The 17,079-nt window shown below is 38.5% G+C and overlaps 2 protein-coding genes across 2 annotated transcripts; both read right to left on the minus strand.

Moving 5' to 3' along the window:
• Positions 1 to 1,557: 1,557 nt before the first annotated feature.
• On the minus strand, positions 1,558 to 8,268 carry LOC143711815 (E3 ubiquitin-protein ligase TRAIP-like). The gene is made up of 16 exons (XM_077203821.1): positions 8,073 to 8,268; positions 7,839 to 7,943; positions 7,389 to 7,446; positions 7,207 to 7,293; positions 7,077 to 7,116; positions 6,856 to 6,983; positions 6,664 to 6,758; positions 5,887 to 6,000; positions 5,621 to 5,708; positions 5,415 to 5,504; positions 5,058 to 5,146; positions 3,236 to 3,391; positions 3,112 to 3,151; positions 2,910 to 3,017; positions 2,394 to 2,444; positions 1,558 to 2,283 (listed from the first exon to the last, which is right to left on the minus strand). Exons 2-16 carry the CDS (start codon positions 7,934 to 7,936, stop codon positions 2,167 to 2,169), a joined length of 1,359 nt encoding a protein of 452 aa, XP_077059936.1. The 5' UTR covers positions 7,937 to 7,943; positions 8,073 to 8,268; the 3' UTR covers positions 1,558 to 2,166.
• Positions 8,269 to 9,026: 758 nt separating this feature from the next.
• Positions 9,027 to 13,335, minus strand: LOC143711816 (E3 ubiquitin-protein ligase TRAIP-like). Its single transcript, XM_077203823.1, has 7 exons — positions 13,292 to 13,335; positions 13,058 to 13,162; positions 12,606 to 12,663; positions 12,326 to 12,511; positions 12,143 to 12,229; positions 10,813 to 10,902; positions 9,027 to 9,612 (listed from the first exon to the last, which is right to left on the minus strand). Exons 2-7 carry the CDS (start codon positions 13,153 to 13,155, stop codon positions 9,469 to 9,471), a joined length of 663 nt encoding a protein of 220 aa, XP_077059938.1. The 5' UTR covers positions 13,156 to 13,162; positions 13,292 to 13,335; the 3' UTR covers positions 9,027 to 9,468.
• Between the last annotated feature and the right edge of the window lie 3,744 nt (positions 13,336 to 17,079).

Genomic DNA, 17,079 nt, shown 5'->3' on the forward strand with positions numbered 1-17,079 from the left:
CGTTCGTAGTATTGACAACAGCTAAAAATCATTTCAAATAGGCAATCTTTTTTTTCTCATCAATAGATCATCTGGATGTTTGCATGACGTATTTTGTGGGCGGAGCCTATCTGGTGGTGGGAAATGACAGTTCTGCTGTAGAAATCTATGGAGTCTACGAACAAAATTGTAAACAAGGTAATTTTGAGATTATATCTCCCAAATTTTGACTTTTTTCTTGCAATTTCGAGTTTATATCTCACAAGTGTTTTCTATTTTAAAATATAATTTATCCTAAGCTAAACTTTCAGCTTTATAATATGCTGATTTTGTACTTAAGAAACAATTGTAATTAATGTTGAATACAGTATAATTGTGGAAATCATGATATGCTTGTCCCAGGGGCCTATACCATGAAGCCGGTTTAGATGGCTAGCCAGCTATGTTTCAGTTTAGTTTGCGTCAACCCTGGGTTTTAGGGACCATGAAAGTGGTTTGGCTTTTAGCAGTCTTCATCGCCATAGTAACTTACGCTCCATGGCTAACCTGGTCGGGGGCAGGTTATGTTCCAGGTAAGAGGTTGCAAACCGAACTTGGACCAATCAGCTGTGAGCAAAGTGACACATGTCTGATGCGAGAAAGTCACTCCACCTGTTTCTACTCCAAATTAAAGGTCACTACATAGCAAATGATTTTTACAGACAAAATCGTCTGGTTTTTAGTGATGCTTATTTAGAATAATAAATTTGTATGATTTAGATATTATTTATGTAATTAGTATACCCTTTATCAATCACACATGTACAATTTTAGTTCATCAATTATTATTATTACGCAGTTTAAATGAATAAATATATAAAGGTAATATAAATACGCTTTTGCATCAATAGATGAAGCTATAAAATGACTACATCTGAGCTTAAATGTTCAATTGTCTCTATACCTTTATCAGCTGTATAAAATAACTTCAGAACTTTTACTTGCACTGATATACAGTAGCGAGACTTTTTCTTTTAGTTGTCCTCTTTCATAGACAGCTGTTTTCTTCTTGCTGTGTAAATTTGTTTAAATTCTTACTATTTTAATACTTTTATTTAATAAGTGAATTGCGCTGCTTCTCTCGCGAGAAATTAATCTCAGTTTCACTCTTTCTCAACATGTTATTGGCTGTTCGCTACTGATGTCACACTTAAACTCCTAAACTCAGGATCAAAGCCTGAGTTGACAGAGAAAGTTGATGATCAGCATCATGGTACCAACAAAGCCTGGTTGGATTGGTTTGGTCAACTCTAAACTAATCCTGTAACCCTGAGTTTGTTCAACTACCATCATGGTACAGGCCCCAGGTCCAGTGTTTTTCAATGGCTTGATTATTGAAAGAAAAAAAAAAAGCCCTAAAATACACAACCCTGTAGCGCCCCCTGCTGCCTGCATATGAAGACTCGCACTCGACTAGGGCCAATTACATTTTCAGTAGGTTTTTGTCTGGCTTATACAATATGTTGGTGTTTGGATATATTACAAGGAACCTTTTAAGAATTTCAAGAACCCTGATAGGGATTACAATGGAGATATAAATATTATTTAAAAAACTATAGTTTATTGTTTCAAATTATACTCATCTATGCAGAGACAAGAGGAAAATATCAAAGAACAAAGACAGAAACGTCTATAGATCAAAGGGAAAAAAAACAAATAGAGAAAATGGACACACATTCTGATCTAAAGACACTGAACGACAGAAATGCGGCCCTGTTAAATTTTGATGGTGAGCAAAGTCAAAGTAATAAATAAAACTTTTCTATCTCATGACAAGTTCATTCCAGCGTAATATGAGGTGCCCACTACCCAGTGGGACGATTCAATCTGTACAAGGAAGAGCTTAAAAACAAACACAGATAAACATACAGATGAGCTCAGAGTGGCCATTGAGGTTTTCACAAACACAGTTTAGCACTGGACTTCTTCATTTCAGTCTCTACTAAAAATGTCCGAAAGCAAGTGGCATCAAATGTTCTCGGTTTATCACCAGATCACTGCAGATGAAAGTCCCCCTGAAACTGGTCAGATGCACAGTAAAACTGTTCTTAGCATTAACCCAATAGAACCACTTCTGTTATTGAATTTGCTGTAAATAGTTGCTTCCCATATTGCTTTTTTTGGGGCAGGCATCAAATGTTAGATGTTTTATTCCAAGAAACCATCCAGAGTGGTCAGGCTGGAGGTGGGCTTGCTTGTCACAGGCCTGGAAACCTTCCTTCTCTTGGACTTCATGGCAAGGGGTCGAATCTCAGATAGAGGAGACTGGTGCACGTACTATAATTAAGGAAATCTTATGAACAAAAGCAATAACTTAAATCATTATTTCCATGCATAATAGTAGCAATATAACTAATTTCATGGGTTAAGGATACAGGTTGTATAAATTTGGCTCTTCCTCCAAGTCCATCATAGCCGGATCTTACCTGGAATAAAAAGATACATGAAGGCAAACTGCACAAAAACAACAAACCAAAAGTATATATTAACATTTAATGGTTGGAGTCAGTCAGATTTATAAAATATATATATATATATATATATATATATATATATATATATATATATATATATATATATATATATTTAGCAGAACAACTGATTTCAAAATTGATAATAATAAGAAATGTTACTTGAGCAGCGAATCATATTAGAATGATTTCTGAAGGATCACGTGACACTGAAGACTGGAGTAATGATGCTGAACATTCAGCTTTGCATCAAAGGAATACATTTTTTAGATATATTATTAAAATTTAAAATAATTCGTTTTTATTTTAATATTTCACAATACTACTGTTCTTACTGTATGAAATAAATGTATTCATGGTGAGCATAAAAACTACATGAATGGTTTTGGAGAATAAGTTACAAAAACATATGTCTCTCACAGTGCCAAATTTGCATGGGTCCAGCATGCTCCCAAACGCATTCTTTCTGAAGAGCAGCGAGTTCCTTAACATGGGCCCCATGACATCATCTTCTTTAACACGACCATTCTAGGAGCAAAAACACAGACATGCAAATATTACACCCTCCATCTAATCCAATGTCATATTCTTCAACACCAAGACAGCCCGTTTGAATACTTACACTACGTCCATGTGCATTTTCCATGTTGTTGGGTAAGGGTCTGTGGAAAAACGAAAACCATAAGGATATCACTAAAATTCAGATAAACAGTGATTAAACAGTACAGCGCAGACTGAAAACTCACGCCGAAGGGTCCAGACGAATCTTCTTAGACGGGACCTGAACGGGTTTCTTCTCCACCTGTTCAGGTGTGTTGATGTCAAAGGTCAGGTTCAGGTCAATTTCCTGAGAGTCTGTCATCGGACCATGACCAGGAGGCTTCAGCTCCAGAGGAGCAGGGCTGGAAATGCAGGAATAAACATCTCTTTCAGCAGATCTATCAAATCAATTTAAAAATATATGATCTACCAAAGATCATGGTAGATCATATACTTGGTGTACCACAAGGCTCAGTACTAGGACTGCTGCTGTTCACTCTGTACATGCTACCCTTAGGAGATATTATTAGGAAGCGTGGCATTAGTTTTCACTGTTATGCTGATGACACTCAACCCTATATTTCTTCACGCCCTGACGAAACTTACCAATTCACCAAATTAACGGAATGCATAGATAATATAAAAAAATTGGATGACTAGTAATTTCCAACTACTTAATTCTGAAAAAACAAAGATTCTAATTATTGGACAAAAAACTTCCTCGCGTAATAACGTAGAATACTGTCTAACACTTGATGGCTGCTCTGTCAAGTCTTCGTCGTCGGTTAGGAACCTGGGTGTGCTCTTTGATAGCAATCTTTCATTTGAAAGTCACGTGAATAGAATCTGTAAAACCGCATTTTTCCATCTAAAAAATATACATAAATTACGTCACATGCTCTCAGTGACAAATGCAGAACAATTAGTTAATGCGTTCATGACATCAAGGCTAGATTATTGTAATGCTTATGGGTGGTTGCCCTACACGCTTAATACACAAACTACAGCTGGTCCAAAACGCTGCAGCTAGAGTTCTTACCATAACCAGTATGACCATATTAGCCCAGTTCTGTCAACACTGCATCGGCTCCCTATTAAACATCGTATACATTTTAAAATATTGCTGATTACTTACAAAGCACTAAATGGTTTAGCTCCCCAGTACTTGAGCGAGCTCTTAACGCATTATAGTCCTTCACGTCTACTGCGATCTCAAAATTCCAGCCAGTTGATAATACCTAAAATATCAAAATCGACTGCTGGTGATAGATCCTTCTCCTATTTAGCACTAAAACTTTGGAACAATCTTCCTAACATTGTCCGGGAAGCAGACACAATCTGTCAGTTCAAATCTAGACTAAAAACACATCTCTTTGGCTTAGCATACACATAACGCATTATAGACTTCAATAATTCAATGTTAGGCTGCATAGTTTAGACCAGCCGGAACCGGGAACACTTCCCATAAATCCTCTATGCTAATGTTTGTCTCTCTGTTTATCAAGAGCTTTACCACAGTCCGCCAGATCCAGGCCGTATCTGGATCTGATGAAGGACCTGCGCCTGGACACAACAACAACGCAGTCCTGAAATGTCACCTAGTCTCTCCCCTGTGAAGGCCTCCTTCCCTTTACCTCTGTACTGATAAAACGTAGTCGGGATAATTCCGATTCACGTGGCTACGCGGAAGCAATAAAAAATTCTCTGAGCCACCAGGCACTGTTTTATGCAAATGAGCGGCCGGATCGCGTTAAAGAATTTTCTGTTGGAACGGTGTCGTGTTAGTGGCCCCTAAGTTAATAACTAATGATCGTTGCGACGGAAGTGAATCAATCAAAACTGGCGTTAGCTGTACAATAACTTTATTCTAGAGCTGCTGTAAAGCCAAAACAATCTCTGTTACTTTAATTTCCAATTATCACTGTAAAGCTGCTTTGAAACAGTCCATATTGTTAAAAGCGCTATATAAATGAAGGTGACTTGACTTGACAAAGAGAGGATTTAGTTCAAATAAAAGTAATTTCTGACCTTTCAAACACCAGTCTGCTGATGGCCTCATTAGTGCGAGTTGGAGTGCTTAACGTCCGCTGAAGAATTTCCACCTTCTTCTTCAGGCTCTGCAAAACATCAGACATCAAACCAGGAGTTTAGAAACACAGCTGTAAGGGTCAGTTAGGAATAACTGCCATTCAAAGTGTGCATCTTGTCAAAGGATGTCGATACTTTTTATAAATGCATTTTTCCAGAACAGTAAGATTTCTCATTTCATTTGCAGACGAATAATGTAAATTTTAACCTTAAAACACACCAAACTGGAAAAACAATCAATAGAAGTTATAAGGGTGTTTGTATATATTTTATATAACAAAATTGTGAATTTCTAACAGTGATCTCTTTGTCTGCGTTGGACAGGTCATTCTGAAGTGCCTTCATGTCCTCCTTTATCCTGTTTGTCTCTCTAGTGGCTTTCTGCAACTGCAGTAAAAAAAAAAATATATATATATATATAAATAAGAAAGTGATAATCATTAAGCAATTATACATTTTAAAATCATATTTTTAATGTATAGTTACACAGAAAAGAAAGTAACCTTGCTGTTAGAAGAGATCAGTTCCCTTTTTAGCTTCTCGCACATTTCATTTGTTGATTTCTTGCTTTCTTTCAGATTTTCATACTCCCTAAGGACAAATACAATAAGTCTGAGCAAGTCCTAGTATATATGATGCACAACTGGTGTATTGAGGAAGTATTGATGGGTTGGGAAGTAAAACTACTGAAGGTCTAGGTTTAAAACTACACAACTGCACTAAATATACAGCGGTGAGATTGTGTTAATTTGCTGGAATTAAAACTTACTTTTTAAGTGAGATGCAGTATATGGAGAGCTGTTCAACTGCAGACTGACCAACACCCATATCAGTGATCATAGCCTCCACCTCTGACCTTTGACCCTGTAGGACCACATCTAAACTAAAGGACAGAAACATATGCAAGCGAGCACATAAAATAAGAATAAAGCTCAGTAAATATTTATTATCCATATAACTTGCATCAAAACCTCAATAGACCATTTGGGAGTTTGCAAATGGTGATGACTTGTTTTGTGGTTGGATCTTACCGAGTTTATATCTCACAATTCTGAGAAGAAAAATCATATTTGTGAGATATAAACTCAATTTTCAGATTCAGAAATTTTAGATGCCACAGACCCCATGCTAAAATTTAAAAAGCATCAATCTTTAATAAATACCCAATTTATAAACTGAAAGATATAAATTATAAATATAAATTAATTTCCATTAAGATATATTATTATATACATTTACTTCACACTATAGTAAATGTTAAATGTGTTATTTTTTTTATTTTAATTTGTTTATTTATTTATATATATTAATCAATCATTGTTTATTAATTTGAATCAAATTTAATCTATTTATTAGAAAAATAACCACCTATATTTTTATTTTAAGTTTTTTATTCATGTATTTTAATCTAATTTATTCATTTACTTATATATATATATATATATATTCTTTTTTTTTTTTTTTTTACAATTTTTCTCTAGACTTTTTCACAGACCCCTGCATTAAAAAACGAAATGTTCTGTCTTACTAGACACAAGACTTGTACCTCTCATAGGTTTTCATTTTGACTCTGAGTCGCTTGGCTTCCTCCTTAGCTGCCTGTCCATCATTTTTCTGACTCTCCAAGAAATTCATCTGTTTCTAAGAATTTCATACACAACAAAAAGACGACAAGCATTAAATTAGTGCAGAAAGCATTCCAGACTAATAGACAAGTTTTCCACTGAAATAAACGTACCCGGAGGACAGAACACAGCATCTCTTTGTCTCCGATTTCCTTCCGGACTCTATCCAGGTCCTTTTTCTGGCTCTCAATTGTGTCTTTTAGAGTGTCCACTGACTTCTGCTTGTCCCTCCATTCTTTCTCTAAAATGTACAACACATGCAAACATACAAATATGAATGGATGGATGGATGGATGTACCAATCAACAACTTGAGGAAATGATTTTCGTCTTACCTTTTACAGACAACACTGCTTTCATGCGATCAAGCTCATTCTGAAATCGTAACAATAAAAAAATACAATTTTGTCAATATACGTTGTTAAACACTGAGCACTAAATAAATTCAACTGCATGCTTTATCACCTGTAAACTTTCGGGGTCCACTGGCGTCCCATCATCCTCTGGGGCTATGTCAAAGAACAGCTTGTTGATAATGTGTCGTGTGCTGACCTTAAACAGAAAGAGTGAGGGTTTCATTTCAGTCCAGAAATTCATTTAATTGTACAGAAGAATTAGTCAGTTCGCAGATCAAGCCAAAGGTTTACCTGTTTCCTGCATTGTGGACAGGTTTTGCTTGGTGCCGACTGAAACCACTGGAGAAGACTTTGTTGAACGGAAAATAAGCATGGAAAGTCTTTTAATATCATTAAGAAACATTCACTGTTTAATTATTCAAACATTGACTTTTCAAAAATTTTAAATGTACATACATTAATACTCCGTTTAAATTTCCCCACAACTTCATTTTTTTAAAATAATTTTGTAGAGACTGCATAAAGAGCAATTTCAGACAATTAAATATAGTTCAGAATACCTAGGTCAAAAATATTTAAATTCACTATAGAAATGTACATGACTTTTCCATATCTTTTGACAACGAGATCTTGTGTTCAGCAATACCTAATGTTACAATAATTGTTGATATTATGAATAAATATATACAAGTCTCACCAATAAAAACAAACATGGAGTAGAATGAAAAAGGAGACACTTACCAGACATAGTGAAAAGTGTGACCACAGTGAATTGCAGCTACATCTTTGGAATTATCAAAAAAATCCGAGCAGATGGTGCAGTATGCGCGAATTGGCATTGTTGATCTAAAATATTAGACACAAACATCTTAAAAACTCCATGTTGATGGAACGTTTTGTGTTTTGCTCTTTACTGATGTGTTGTGTAATACCTTGTGCTACTAGTTTATTACTTAATGTGCTGTATTTACTCACCCAGAGGATGCTGAGACGGTTGAAGGGCCTTATTCACACGAATTTGTTCAATTAAACGCCATAACCATGATTAAATGGTTTGTTTTTGGTTTAGTTTTGACCTCCCGATTACAGCGAAGCAGCGCGCTTAGTTCAAACGTAATGACTCCTCCTCTTTGAATGCGTCATCAACATACGACTCCGAACTGCCTGAGAAATTTACAGAAAACCGTCAATATCAAACTGTTGTACCCAAGCGAGATTTATATGGTTTGCGTGTAAAATTAAATTTGACATAAAAAGCGTGAACGCTGTATTTGAATATCATTTGGATGTTTGCATGACGCATTATACCTGGTGGCAGAAAATGACAGTTCTGCTGTAGAAATCTATGGAACAAAATTGTAAACAAGGTAATTGAGATTATATCTCCCAATCATAGACTGTGCTGCCAATTCTTTAGAGTTTATATCTCACAAGTGTTTTCTATTTTAAAATATAATTTCTCCATAGCTAAACTTTCAGCTTTCTAATATGCTGATTTTGTTATTAACGCTGAATGCAGTAACGTTACATTTGTGGAAATCATGATATGCTTGTCACAGGTCCAGTGTTTTTCAATCGCTTGATTATTGAAAGAAATGCACAACCCTGTAGCGCTCCCTGCACATGTGAAGACTCACACTCTCATAGAGGTATTGTTACATTTTCAGCAGGTTTTTGTCTGGCTTATACAATATTTTGGTGTTTGGATATATTACAAAGCACCTTTAAAGGATTTCAAGAACCCTGATAGGGATTACAATGGAGACGTAAATATTATTTAAAAAAAATATAGTTTATTGTTTCAAATTATACTCATGTATACAGACACAAGAGGAAAATATCAAAGAACATAAAGACAGAAACTTCTACAGATCAAAGGGAAAAAACAGAGAAAATGGACACATTCTGATCTAAAGACACTGAACGACAGAAATGCGGCCTTGTTAAATTGATGGTGAGCAAAGTCAAAGTAATAAAAACTTTTCTATCTAATGACAAGTTCATTCCAGCATAATATGAGGTGCCCACTACCCAGTGGGACGATTCAATCTGTACAAGGAAGAGCTTAAAAACAAACACAGATAAACATACAGATGAGCTCAGAGTGGCCATTGAGGTTTTCACAAACACAGTTTAGCACTGGACTTCTTCATTTTCAGTCTCTACAAAAAATGTCCGAAAGCAAGTGGCATCAAATGTTCTCGGTTTATCACCAGATCACTGCAGATGAAAGTCCCCCTGAAACTGGTCAGATGCACAGTAAAACTGTTCTTAGCATTGACCCAATAGAACCACTTCTGTTATTGAATTTGCTGTAAATAGTTGCTTCCCATATTGCTTTTTTTTTGGCAGGCATCAAATGTTAGATGTTTTATTCCAAGAAACCATCCAGAGTGGTCAGGCTGGAGGTGGGCTTGCTTGTCACAGGCCTGGAAACCTTCCTTCTCTTGGACTTCATGGCGAGGGGTCGAATCTCAGATAGAGGAGACTTCAGGCATCTTCCGGACTTCAAGCTCTGCAAAACACCAGACCTGAGGCCTGTACCATGATGGTAGTTGAACAAACTCAGGGTTACAGGATTAGTTTAGAGTTGACAAAACCAAACCAATCCAACCAGGCTTTGTTGGTACCATGATGCTGATCATCAACCTTCTCTGTCAACTCAGGCTTTGATCCTGAGTTTAGGAGTTTAGGTGTGACGTCAATAGCAAACAGCGTTGAGAAAGAGTGAAACTGAGATTTATTTCTCGCGAGAGAAGCAGTGAAATTCACTTATTAAATAAAAGTATTAAAATAGTAAGAATTTAAACAAATTTACACAGCAAGAAGAAAACAGCTGTCTATGAAAGAGGACAACTAAAAGAAAAAGTCTCGCTACTGTATATCAGTGCAAGTAAAAGTTCTGAAGTTATTTTATACAGCTGATAAAGGTATAGAGACAATTGAACATTTAAGCTCAGATATAGTCATTTTATAGCTTCATCTATTGATGCTAAAGCGTATTTATATTACCTTTATATATTTATTCATTTAAACTGCGTAATAATAATTGATGAACTAAAATTGTACATGTGTGATTGATAAAGGGTATAATAATTACATAAATAATATCTAAATCATACAAATTTATTATTCTAAATAAGCATCACTAAAAACCAGACGATTTTGTCTTTAAAAATCATTTGCTATGTAGTGACCTTTAATTTGGAGTAGAAACAGATGGAGTGACTTTATCGCATCAGACATGTGTCACTTTGCTCACAGCTGATTGGTCCAAGTTCAGTTTGCAACCTCTTACCTAGAACATAACCTGCCCCGGACCAGGTTAGCCGTGTAGCGTAAGTTACTATGGCGATGAACACTGCTAAAAGCCAAACCACTTTCATGGTCCCTAAAACCCAGGGTTGACGCAAACTAAACTGAAACATAGCTGGCTAGTCACCTAAACCGGCTTCATGGTATAGGCCCCAGGAGTCAGTTAGGAATTAACTGCCATTCAAAGTGTGCATCTTGTCAAAGTGTTTTGATACTAATTACTGTTCTGGAAAAATGCATTTATAATATTTCTCATTTCATTTGCATACGAATGATGTAAGTTTTGACCTTAAAACACACTAAACTGGAAAATCAGCATGTAGTTTTAACATCTACTCTCGTGTAATGGAAATCATAAGGGTGTTTGTATATTTATATAACAAAATTGAGATTTTCTAACTGTGATCTCTTTGTCTGCATTGGACAGGTCATTCTGAAGTGCCTTCATGTCCTCCTTTATCTTGTTTTTCTCTTTAGTGGCTTCCTGCAACTGCAGTAAAAAAAAGTATATATGTGGGTACAAATAAGTGAATGAATAGATGCTAAAGAAAAGTATAAAACAATCAAGCAATTATACTCTTTAAAATCATTTTTAATGTATAGTTTCACAGAAAAGTAACCTTGTTAGAAGAGATCAGTTGCCTTTTAAGCTGCTCACACATTTCATTTGTTGATTTCTTGCAGGTTTTCATACTCCATGGACAAATACAATAAGTCTGAGCAAGTCCTAGTGTGTGTATATATATATATATATATATATATATATATATATATATATATATATATATATATATATATATATGTATGAAGCACAACTGGTGTTTTGAGGAAGTATTGATGGTTTGGGAAGTAAAACTACTGAAGGTCTAGGTTTAAAACTACACAACTGCACTAAATATACAGCGGTGAGAATGTGTTAATTTGCTGGAAGTAAAACTTATTTTATGTGAGATGCAGTATATGGAGAGCTGTTCAACTGCAGACTGACCAACACCCATATCAGTGATCATAGCCTCCACCTCTGACCTTTGACCCTGTAGGACCACATCTAAACTAAAGGACAGAAACATATGCAAGCGAGCAAATAAAATAAGAATAAAGCTCAGTAAATATTTATTATCCATATAACTTGCATCAAAACCTCAATAGACCATTTGGGAGTTTGCAAATGGTGATGACTTGTTTTGTGGTTGGATCCTACCGAGTTTATATCTCACAATTCTGAGAAGAAAAATCATATTTGTGAGATATAAACAATATTCATTTGAGTGCAAATCACTATTGAGGGGTTCATAAAAATACATGAATTATTGATGTTGGGAAAAAAACAATAATTCACTTGTCTAGTTCTCTATAACTCACATTTGTTAAACTAGAGGTTTTTAAATTTTTGGATGCCACAGACTCCATGCTAAAATTTAAAAGGCATCTATCTTTAATAAAACCCAATTTATAAACTGAAAAATAATAAAATTATAAATATAATATACATTTACTTCACACTATGTAATGTAATGTGTTATTTATCTTTAATTTGTCTTATTTATTTATATTAATCAATAATTGTTCATTAATTTGAATCTAATTTATTGATTAGAATAACTACCTATTTCTTATCTTAATTAAGTTTATTCATTTATTTTAATCTAATTTACTTATTTTTTTTACAGTTTTTCTCTAGACTTTTTCACAGGCCCCTGCACTAAAAAAAACAAAATGTTCTGTCTTACTATTTTCACTTGGACTCTGAGTCGCTTGGCTTCCTCCATGATTGCCAGTCTTTCATTTTTCTGACTCTCCAAGAAATTCATCTGTTTCTAAGAATTTCATACACAAAAAAAGAAGACCAGCATTAAATTAGTGCAGAAAGCATGCCAGACTAATAGACAAGTTTTCCACTGAAATAAACGTACCCGGAGGACAGAACACAGCATCTCTTTGTCTCTGATTTCCTTCCGGACTCTATCCAGGTCCTTCTGCAGGCTCTCACATGTGTCTTTTAGAGTGTCCACTGACTTCTGCTTGTCCCTCCATTCCTTATCTTTATCCTCTGGGGCTATGTCAAAGAACAGCTTGTTGATAATGTGTTGCCTGTTGACCTTAAACAGAAAGAGTGAGGGTTTCATTTCAGTTCAGAAATTATTTAATTGTACAGAAGAATTAGTCAGTTCGCAGATCAAGCCAAAGGTTTACCTGTTTCCTGCATTGTGGACAGGTTTTGCTTGGTGCCGACTGAAACCACTGGAGAAGACTTTGTTGAACGGAAAATAGACATGGAAAGTCTTTTAATGTCATTAAGAAACATTCACCGTTTAATTATTCAAACATTGACTTTTCAATTTTTTTATATGTACATACATTAATACTCCGTTTAAATTTCCCCACAACTTTATCATTTTTTTAAATAATTTTATAGAGACTGCATAAAGAGCAATTTCAGACAATTAAATATTGTTCAGAATACCTACGTCAAAAATATTTAAATTCACTATAGAAATGTACATGACTTTTCCATGTCTTTTGACAACGAGATCTTGTGTTAAGCAATACGTAAAGCTATAATAATTGTTGATATTATGAATAAATATATACAAGTCTCGCCAATAAAAACAAACATGGAGTAGAATGAAAAAGGAGACACTTACCAGACATAGTGAAAAGTGTGACCACAATGAATTGCAGCTACATCTTTGGAATTATCAAAAAAATCCGAGCAGATGGTGCAGTATGCGCGAATTGGCATTGTTGATCTAAAATATTAGACACAAACATCTTAAAAACTCCATGTTGATGGAACGTTTTGTGTTTTGCTCTTTACTGATGTGTTGTGTAATACCTTGTGCTACTAGTTTATTACTTCATGTGCTGTATTTACTCACCCAGATGATGCTGAGACGGTGGAAGGGCCTTATTCACACGAATTATTTGTTCAATTAAATGGTTTGTTTTTGGTTTAGTTTGAGCTCCCGATTACAGCGATCCAGCGCGCTTAGTTCAAACCATGGGTTCAAACGTAATGACTCCTCCTATTTTATACGCACAACCGGCACAACGTCATAGAATGTCTCTGGACAGATTCATGCCCACTTTTAGGGGAAAATAAAAAGACTTCCCATAGACTTCAATACAAAATAGCGTCACAAAACAACGTCCGTACACAGCCGACAGGTGTGAATAACTTACAGTGTAAATTGCAGGTTAAAATTTTCACGAAGATAATGCAATGTGCTTATTAAGCCTATGTGTTTTGTACCAGACTGCACACATACCAGCTTGGTGACGTAGGCCTACACAGTGCGAGACGAGAGATGTAGTTCATTGAGCGATTTTCACATAAAACTACTCGGTTACTCACGTAACCTCAGTTCCCTGAGTTAGGGAACGAGTATTGCGTAGCTATACGCAGTGAGGGGGAAACTCCTTTTCCTCGATTTACTGAAGCCTTTATGTAAAGCGCATTTGCAGCTGCACAGCTAGAACATGAGCGTCTGGCTCGCTCATAGGCTGCGCTGCGGCAACTGCACATCCAATGGCGCAGGCGCCTCTGACGTGCAACCAATGAGATCACTCTGCGTCATACACGTCAGAGCCCGCCAAGGGGGCGTGACCTCAGTCTATAATAGTCCCCGAATTCGCCATTATAGCAGGTTTAACGACTGAAGCGACAACTTGCCATGTTACTATAGTGCGGCTGGCTACGCAATACTCGTTCCCTAACTCAGGGAACTGAGGTTACGTGAGTAACCGAGTAGTTCCCTTTCGAACGGTCACTTCGTATTGCGTAGCTATACGCAGTGGGGACGCCATGCAAAACGCCGCACTGAGTAACTGGCTGCCACTGCAACTCAGGCCCCTGAGCATACAGAACAAGCCATAACCGCATAATTATGTATAAATAGACCAGACACCGTCAGGTCTAAAATAGTACACATCAGTTAGAAATAACCCAACATACTACACCAATGAACCCAGACACTGTCGGGGTTATTGGTATATGAACATATAACCAGTCAAGTGGGTTTATATATGAAATTATAACCGGCCAAAGCAGGTTTTATATATGTATGGAATATAACCGGCAAAAGCGGGTTTTATATATGTCATATAACCGGCCAAAGCGGGTTTTATATATATGTAAATATAACCGGCAACAGCGGGTTTATGCATGAATACAACCAGCCAGCAGCGGGTTTTATATATATATGTGAATTTGATAGTGCACAGTAATATATGACAAGACCAGCCACCGACGGGTCTTAATCATACCGAAAGCACCTTCGCCTGCAGGGAAGGCACTTCCCTATTATAGAAACTCATAAATGTGGAAGGCGAGGACCAGCCGGCCGCATCACAAATATCACTAATGGGAATGCCAGATGACCAAGCCCATGACGAGACATACCTCTGGTCGTATGGGCCTTGATACCTATAGGGCAAACTTGACCCGCTGCGGTATAAGCCATAGAAATAGTATCCACTATCCATCTAGACAGTCTTTGCTTAGTGACTGGATCCCCCTTGGATCTACCACCAAAGCAGACAAAAAGCTGTTCTGATTGTCTAAAAGACGCAGAAAGCTCCCGATAGATTCTCAGCGCTCAGACAGGGCGGAGAAGATTAACCTCTCCATCCTCTGCAGAAGGAGGGAGGGCTGATAATGTCACCACCTGTGCTCTGAACAGTGTTGAGAGCACTTTAGGAACGTAACCATGTCTGGGCTTGAGGATGACTCTGGAGTCATCTGGACCCAACTCCAAACATGCAGGGCTCACAGAGAGCGCCTGCAGATCTCCCACTCGTTTGATAGATGCCAACGCCATAAGGAGAGCGGTCTTCAGCGAGAGGGTTTTTAGATCAACCGATTGGAGCGGTTCGAAAGGCGGACCTTTCAGAGCCCCCAGGACCTTGGAGAAGTCCAGAGGCGGCACAGACGGAGGCCTGGAGGGGTTCATTCTCCTCGCACCTTTCAGGAATCTTACGACCAGGTCGTTTCTTCCCAGTGACTGGCCAGCCGTCAGAACATGATGTGCTGCTATGGCTGCCACATACACTTTGAGCGTGGACGGGGAGCAACCCGCGTCCAGCAGCTCCTGTAAGAATGAGCGAACCACTGATATCACACATGACTCTGGGTCAGCCTGATTTTTCGAGCACCAGCTGGAAAAACCTGAACATTTTGAAGCATACAGGCGCCGAGTCGACGGGGCCCTGGCTTCAGATATAGTGCTTAAAACCTTCTCAGGAAGGTCCTTGGGTACCCGTTGAGGGGCCAAACATGAAGGGCCCATAAATCGGGTCTCGGATGCCACAATGTCCCGTTCACCTGTGTGAGGAGGTCTTTCCTCAGTGGGACAGGCCATGGGATTGTGTCCGATAACTGAACTAGTTCCGGGAACCACGATCTGGTTTTCCCGAGAGGGGCCACCAGAAGGACTGGGCACCCGCTCTCTCTGACCCGTTTGATGACTTGTGGAATCATCGAGACGGGGGGGGGGGAAAGGCATAAAAGGGACGGTTGGGCCAGACATGGGCCAGCGCGTCCCTGTTCTTCGAGAAGAACAATTTGCAGTGGGTGTTGATTCTCGAGGCGAAAAGGTCGATTTCGGCCTCGCCAAACACCTTCCATATTAGACTGACCGTCTGTGGGTTCAGGGACCACTCGCCGAGGGGAGTGTTGTCCCATGAAAGCATATTCGCGCCCACATTCTGGACGCCCGGGATATGCGCTGCTCTCAGAGAGCTCAGGTTGGTTTGTGCCCATATAGAGGAGGTCTCTCGCCATCGCATGCAGGTTCCCTGACCTGATGCCCCCCTGGCGATTCATGTAGGCCACCACTGACGTATTGTCTGTGCGGACTAAGACGTAGTGACCTCTGAGGTTCGACAGAAATGCCTTCAGGGCCAACCCAACTGCTTTCATCTCCAGACAGTTGATATTTAAGCTCTGCTCCGTGCTCTACCAGAGGCCGGATGCAGGCATGCCCTCGTGCAGCGCTCCCCAACCCAGGTTGGACGCATCTGTAAGAACCACTTTCCTCCTGGAAATTGTTCCCATTGTCACCCCCTCGTGGTGCCAGTTCTGAGCCCGCCAGGGAATCAGGGTTCTTAAACAACCGTGATTCACCATAACGCGCAAGCTGCCTGACTGCCATGCATGAGTTGGCCCACAGCGTTTCAGCCAATGCTGCATCGGGCGCATGCGCAGTAATCCCATGCGGAGTACTGGCGATGCTGCTGCCATGAGACCAAGCAGTTTCTGAAATTTCTTCAGTGGCGCGCGCTCGCGCAATCTGAAAGTGCCTGCAAGCGCTCGCACCGAGAGCGTGCGCTCTGTGTGAGTCACGCTGTCATAGCTCTCGAGTCTAAAACTGTGCCCAGAAAGATCATGCTCTGGCTGGGGGTTAGTTTGCTTTTTGAAACATTGATTGTGAAACCCAGGCATTTTAGATGGCCGAGAATCAAATCCCTGTGAGCTAATAGCTCGATTCTCGACTGTGCCCGCACCAGCCAGTCGTCGAGATAATTTAACATGCGCACTCCCTGAAATCTCAGAGGAGAAAGCGCTGCATCCATACACTTCGTGAATGTACGGGGTGCCAACGATAGACCGATCGGCAGAACGGTGTATTGATAAGCCCGGCCCTCGAAGGCGAATCTCAAGAATGGC

This window comes from Siphateles boraxobius, unplaced genomic scaffold (genome assembly GCF_051911475.1).
Source record: "Siphateles boraxobius isolate OS27281-9 unplaced genomic scaffold, OSU_SipBor_1 5, whole genome shotgun sequence".
Taxonomy (NCBI): domain Eukaryota; kingdom Metazoa; phylum Chordata; class Actinopteri; order Cypriniformes; family Leuciscidae; genus Siphateles; species Siphateles boraxobius.

Excerpts from the sequence above, each read along its gene's own strand:
- LOC143711815 (XM_077203821.1), bottom strand. The coding sequence starts at position 7,936 with ATGCCAATTCGCGCATACTGCACCATCTGCTCGGATTTTTTTGATAAT. Across the intron at positions 6,984-7,076 it reads AGCAGTGTTGTCTGTAAAAG|AGAAAGAATGGAGGGACAAG; the intron begins GTAAGACGAAAA and ends TGTACATTTTAG. Across the intron at positions 2,284-2,393 it reads GAGCCAAATTTATACAACCT|TCTCCTCTATCTGAGATTCG; the intron begins GTATCCTTAACC and ends TACGTGCACCAG.
- LOC143711816 (XM_077203823.1), bottom strand. The coding sequence starts at position 13,155 with ATGCCAATTCGCGCATACTGCACCATCTGCTCGGATTTTTTTGATAAT. Across the intron at positions 12,512-12,605 it reads GTCCACAATGCAGGAAACAG|GTCAACAGGCAACACATTAT; the intron begins GTAAACCTTTGG and ends TTTCTGTTTAAG. Across the intron at positions 9,613-10,812 it reads ATGCAGACAAAGAGATCACA|AGCTTGAAGTCCGGAAGATG; the intron begins GTTAGAAAATCT and ends GGTGTTTTGCAG.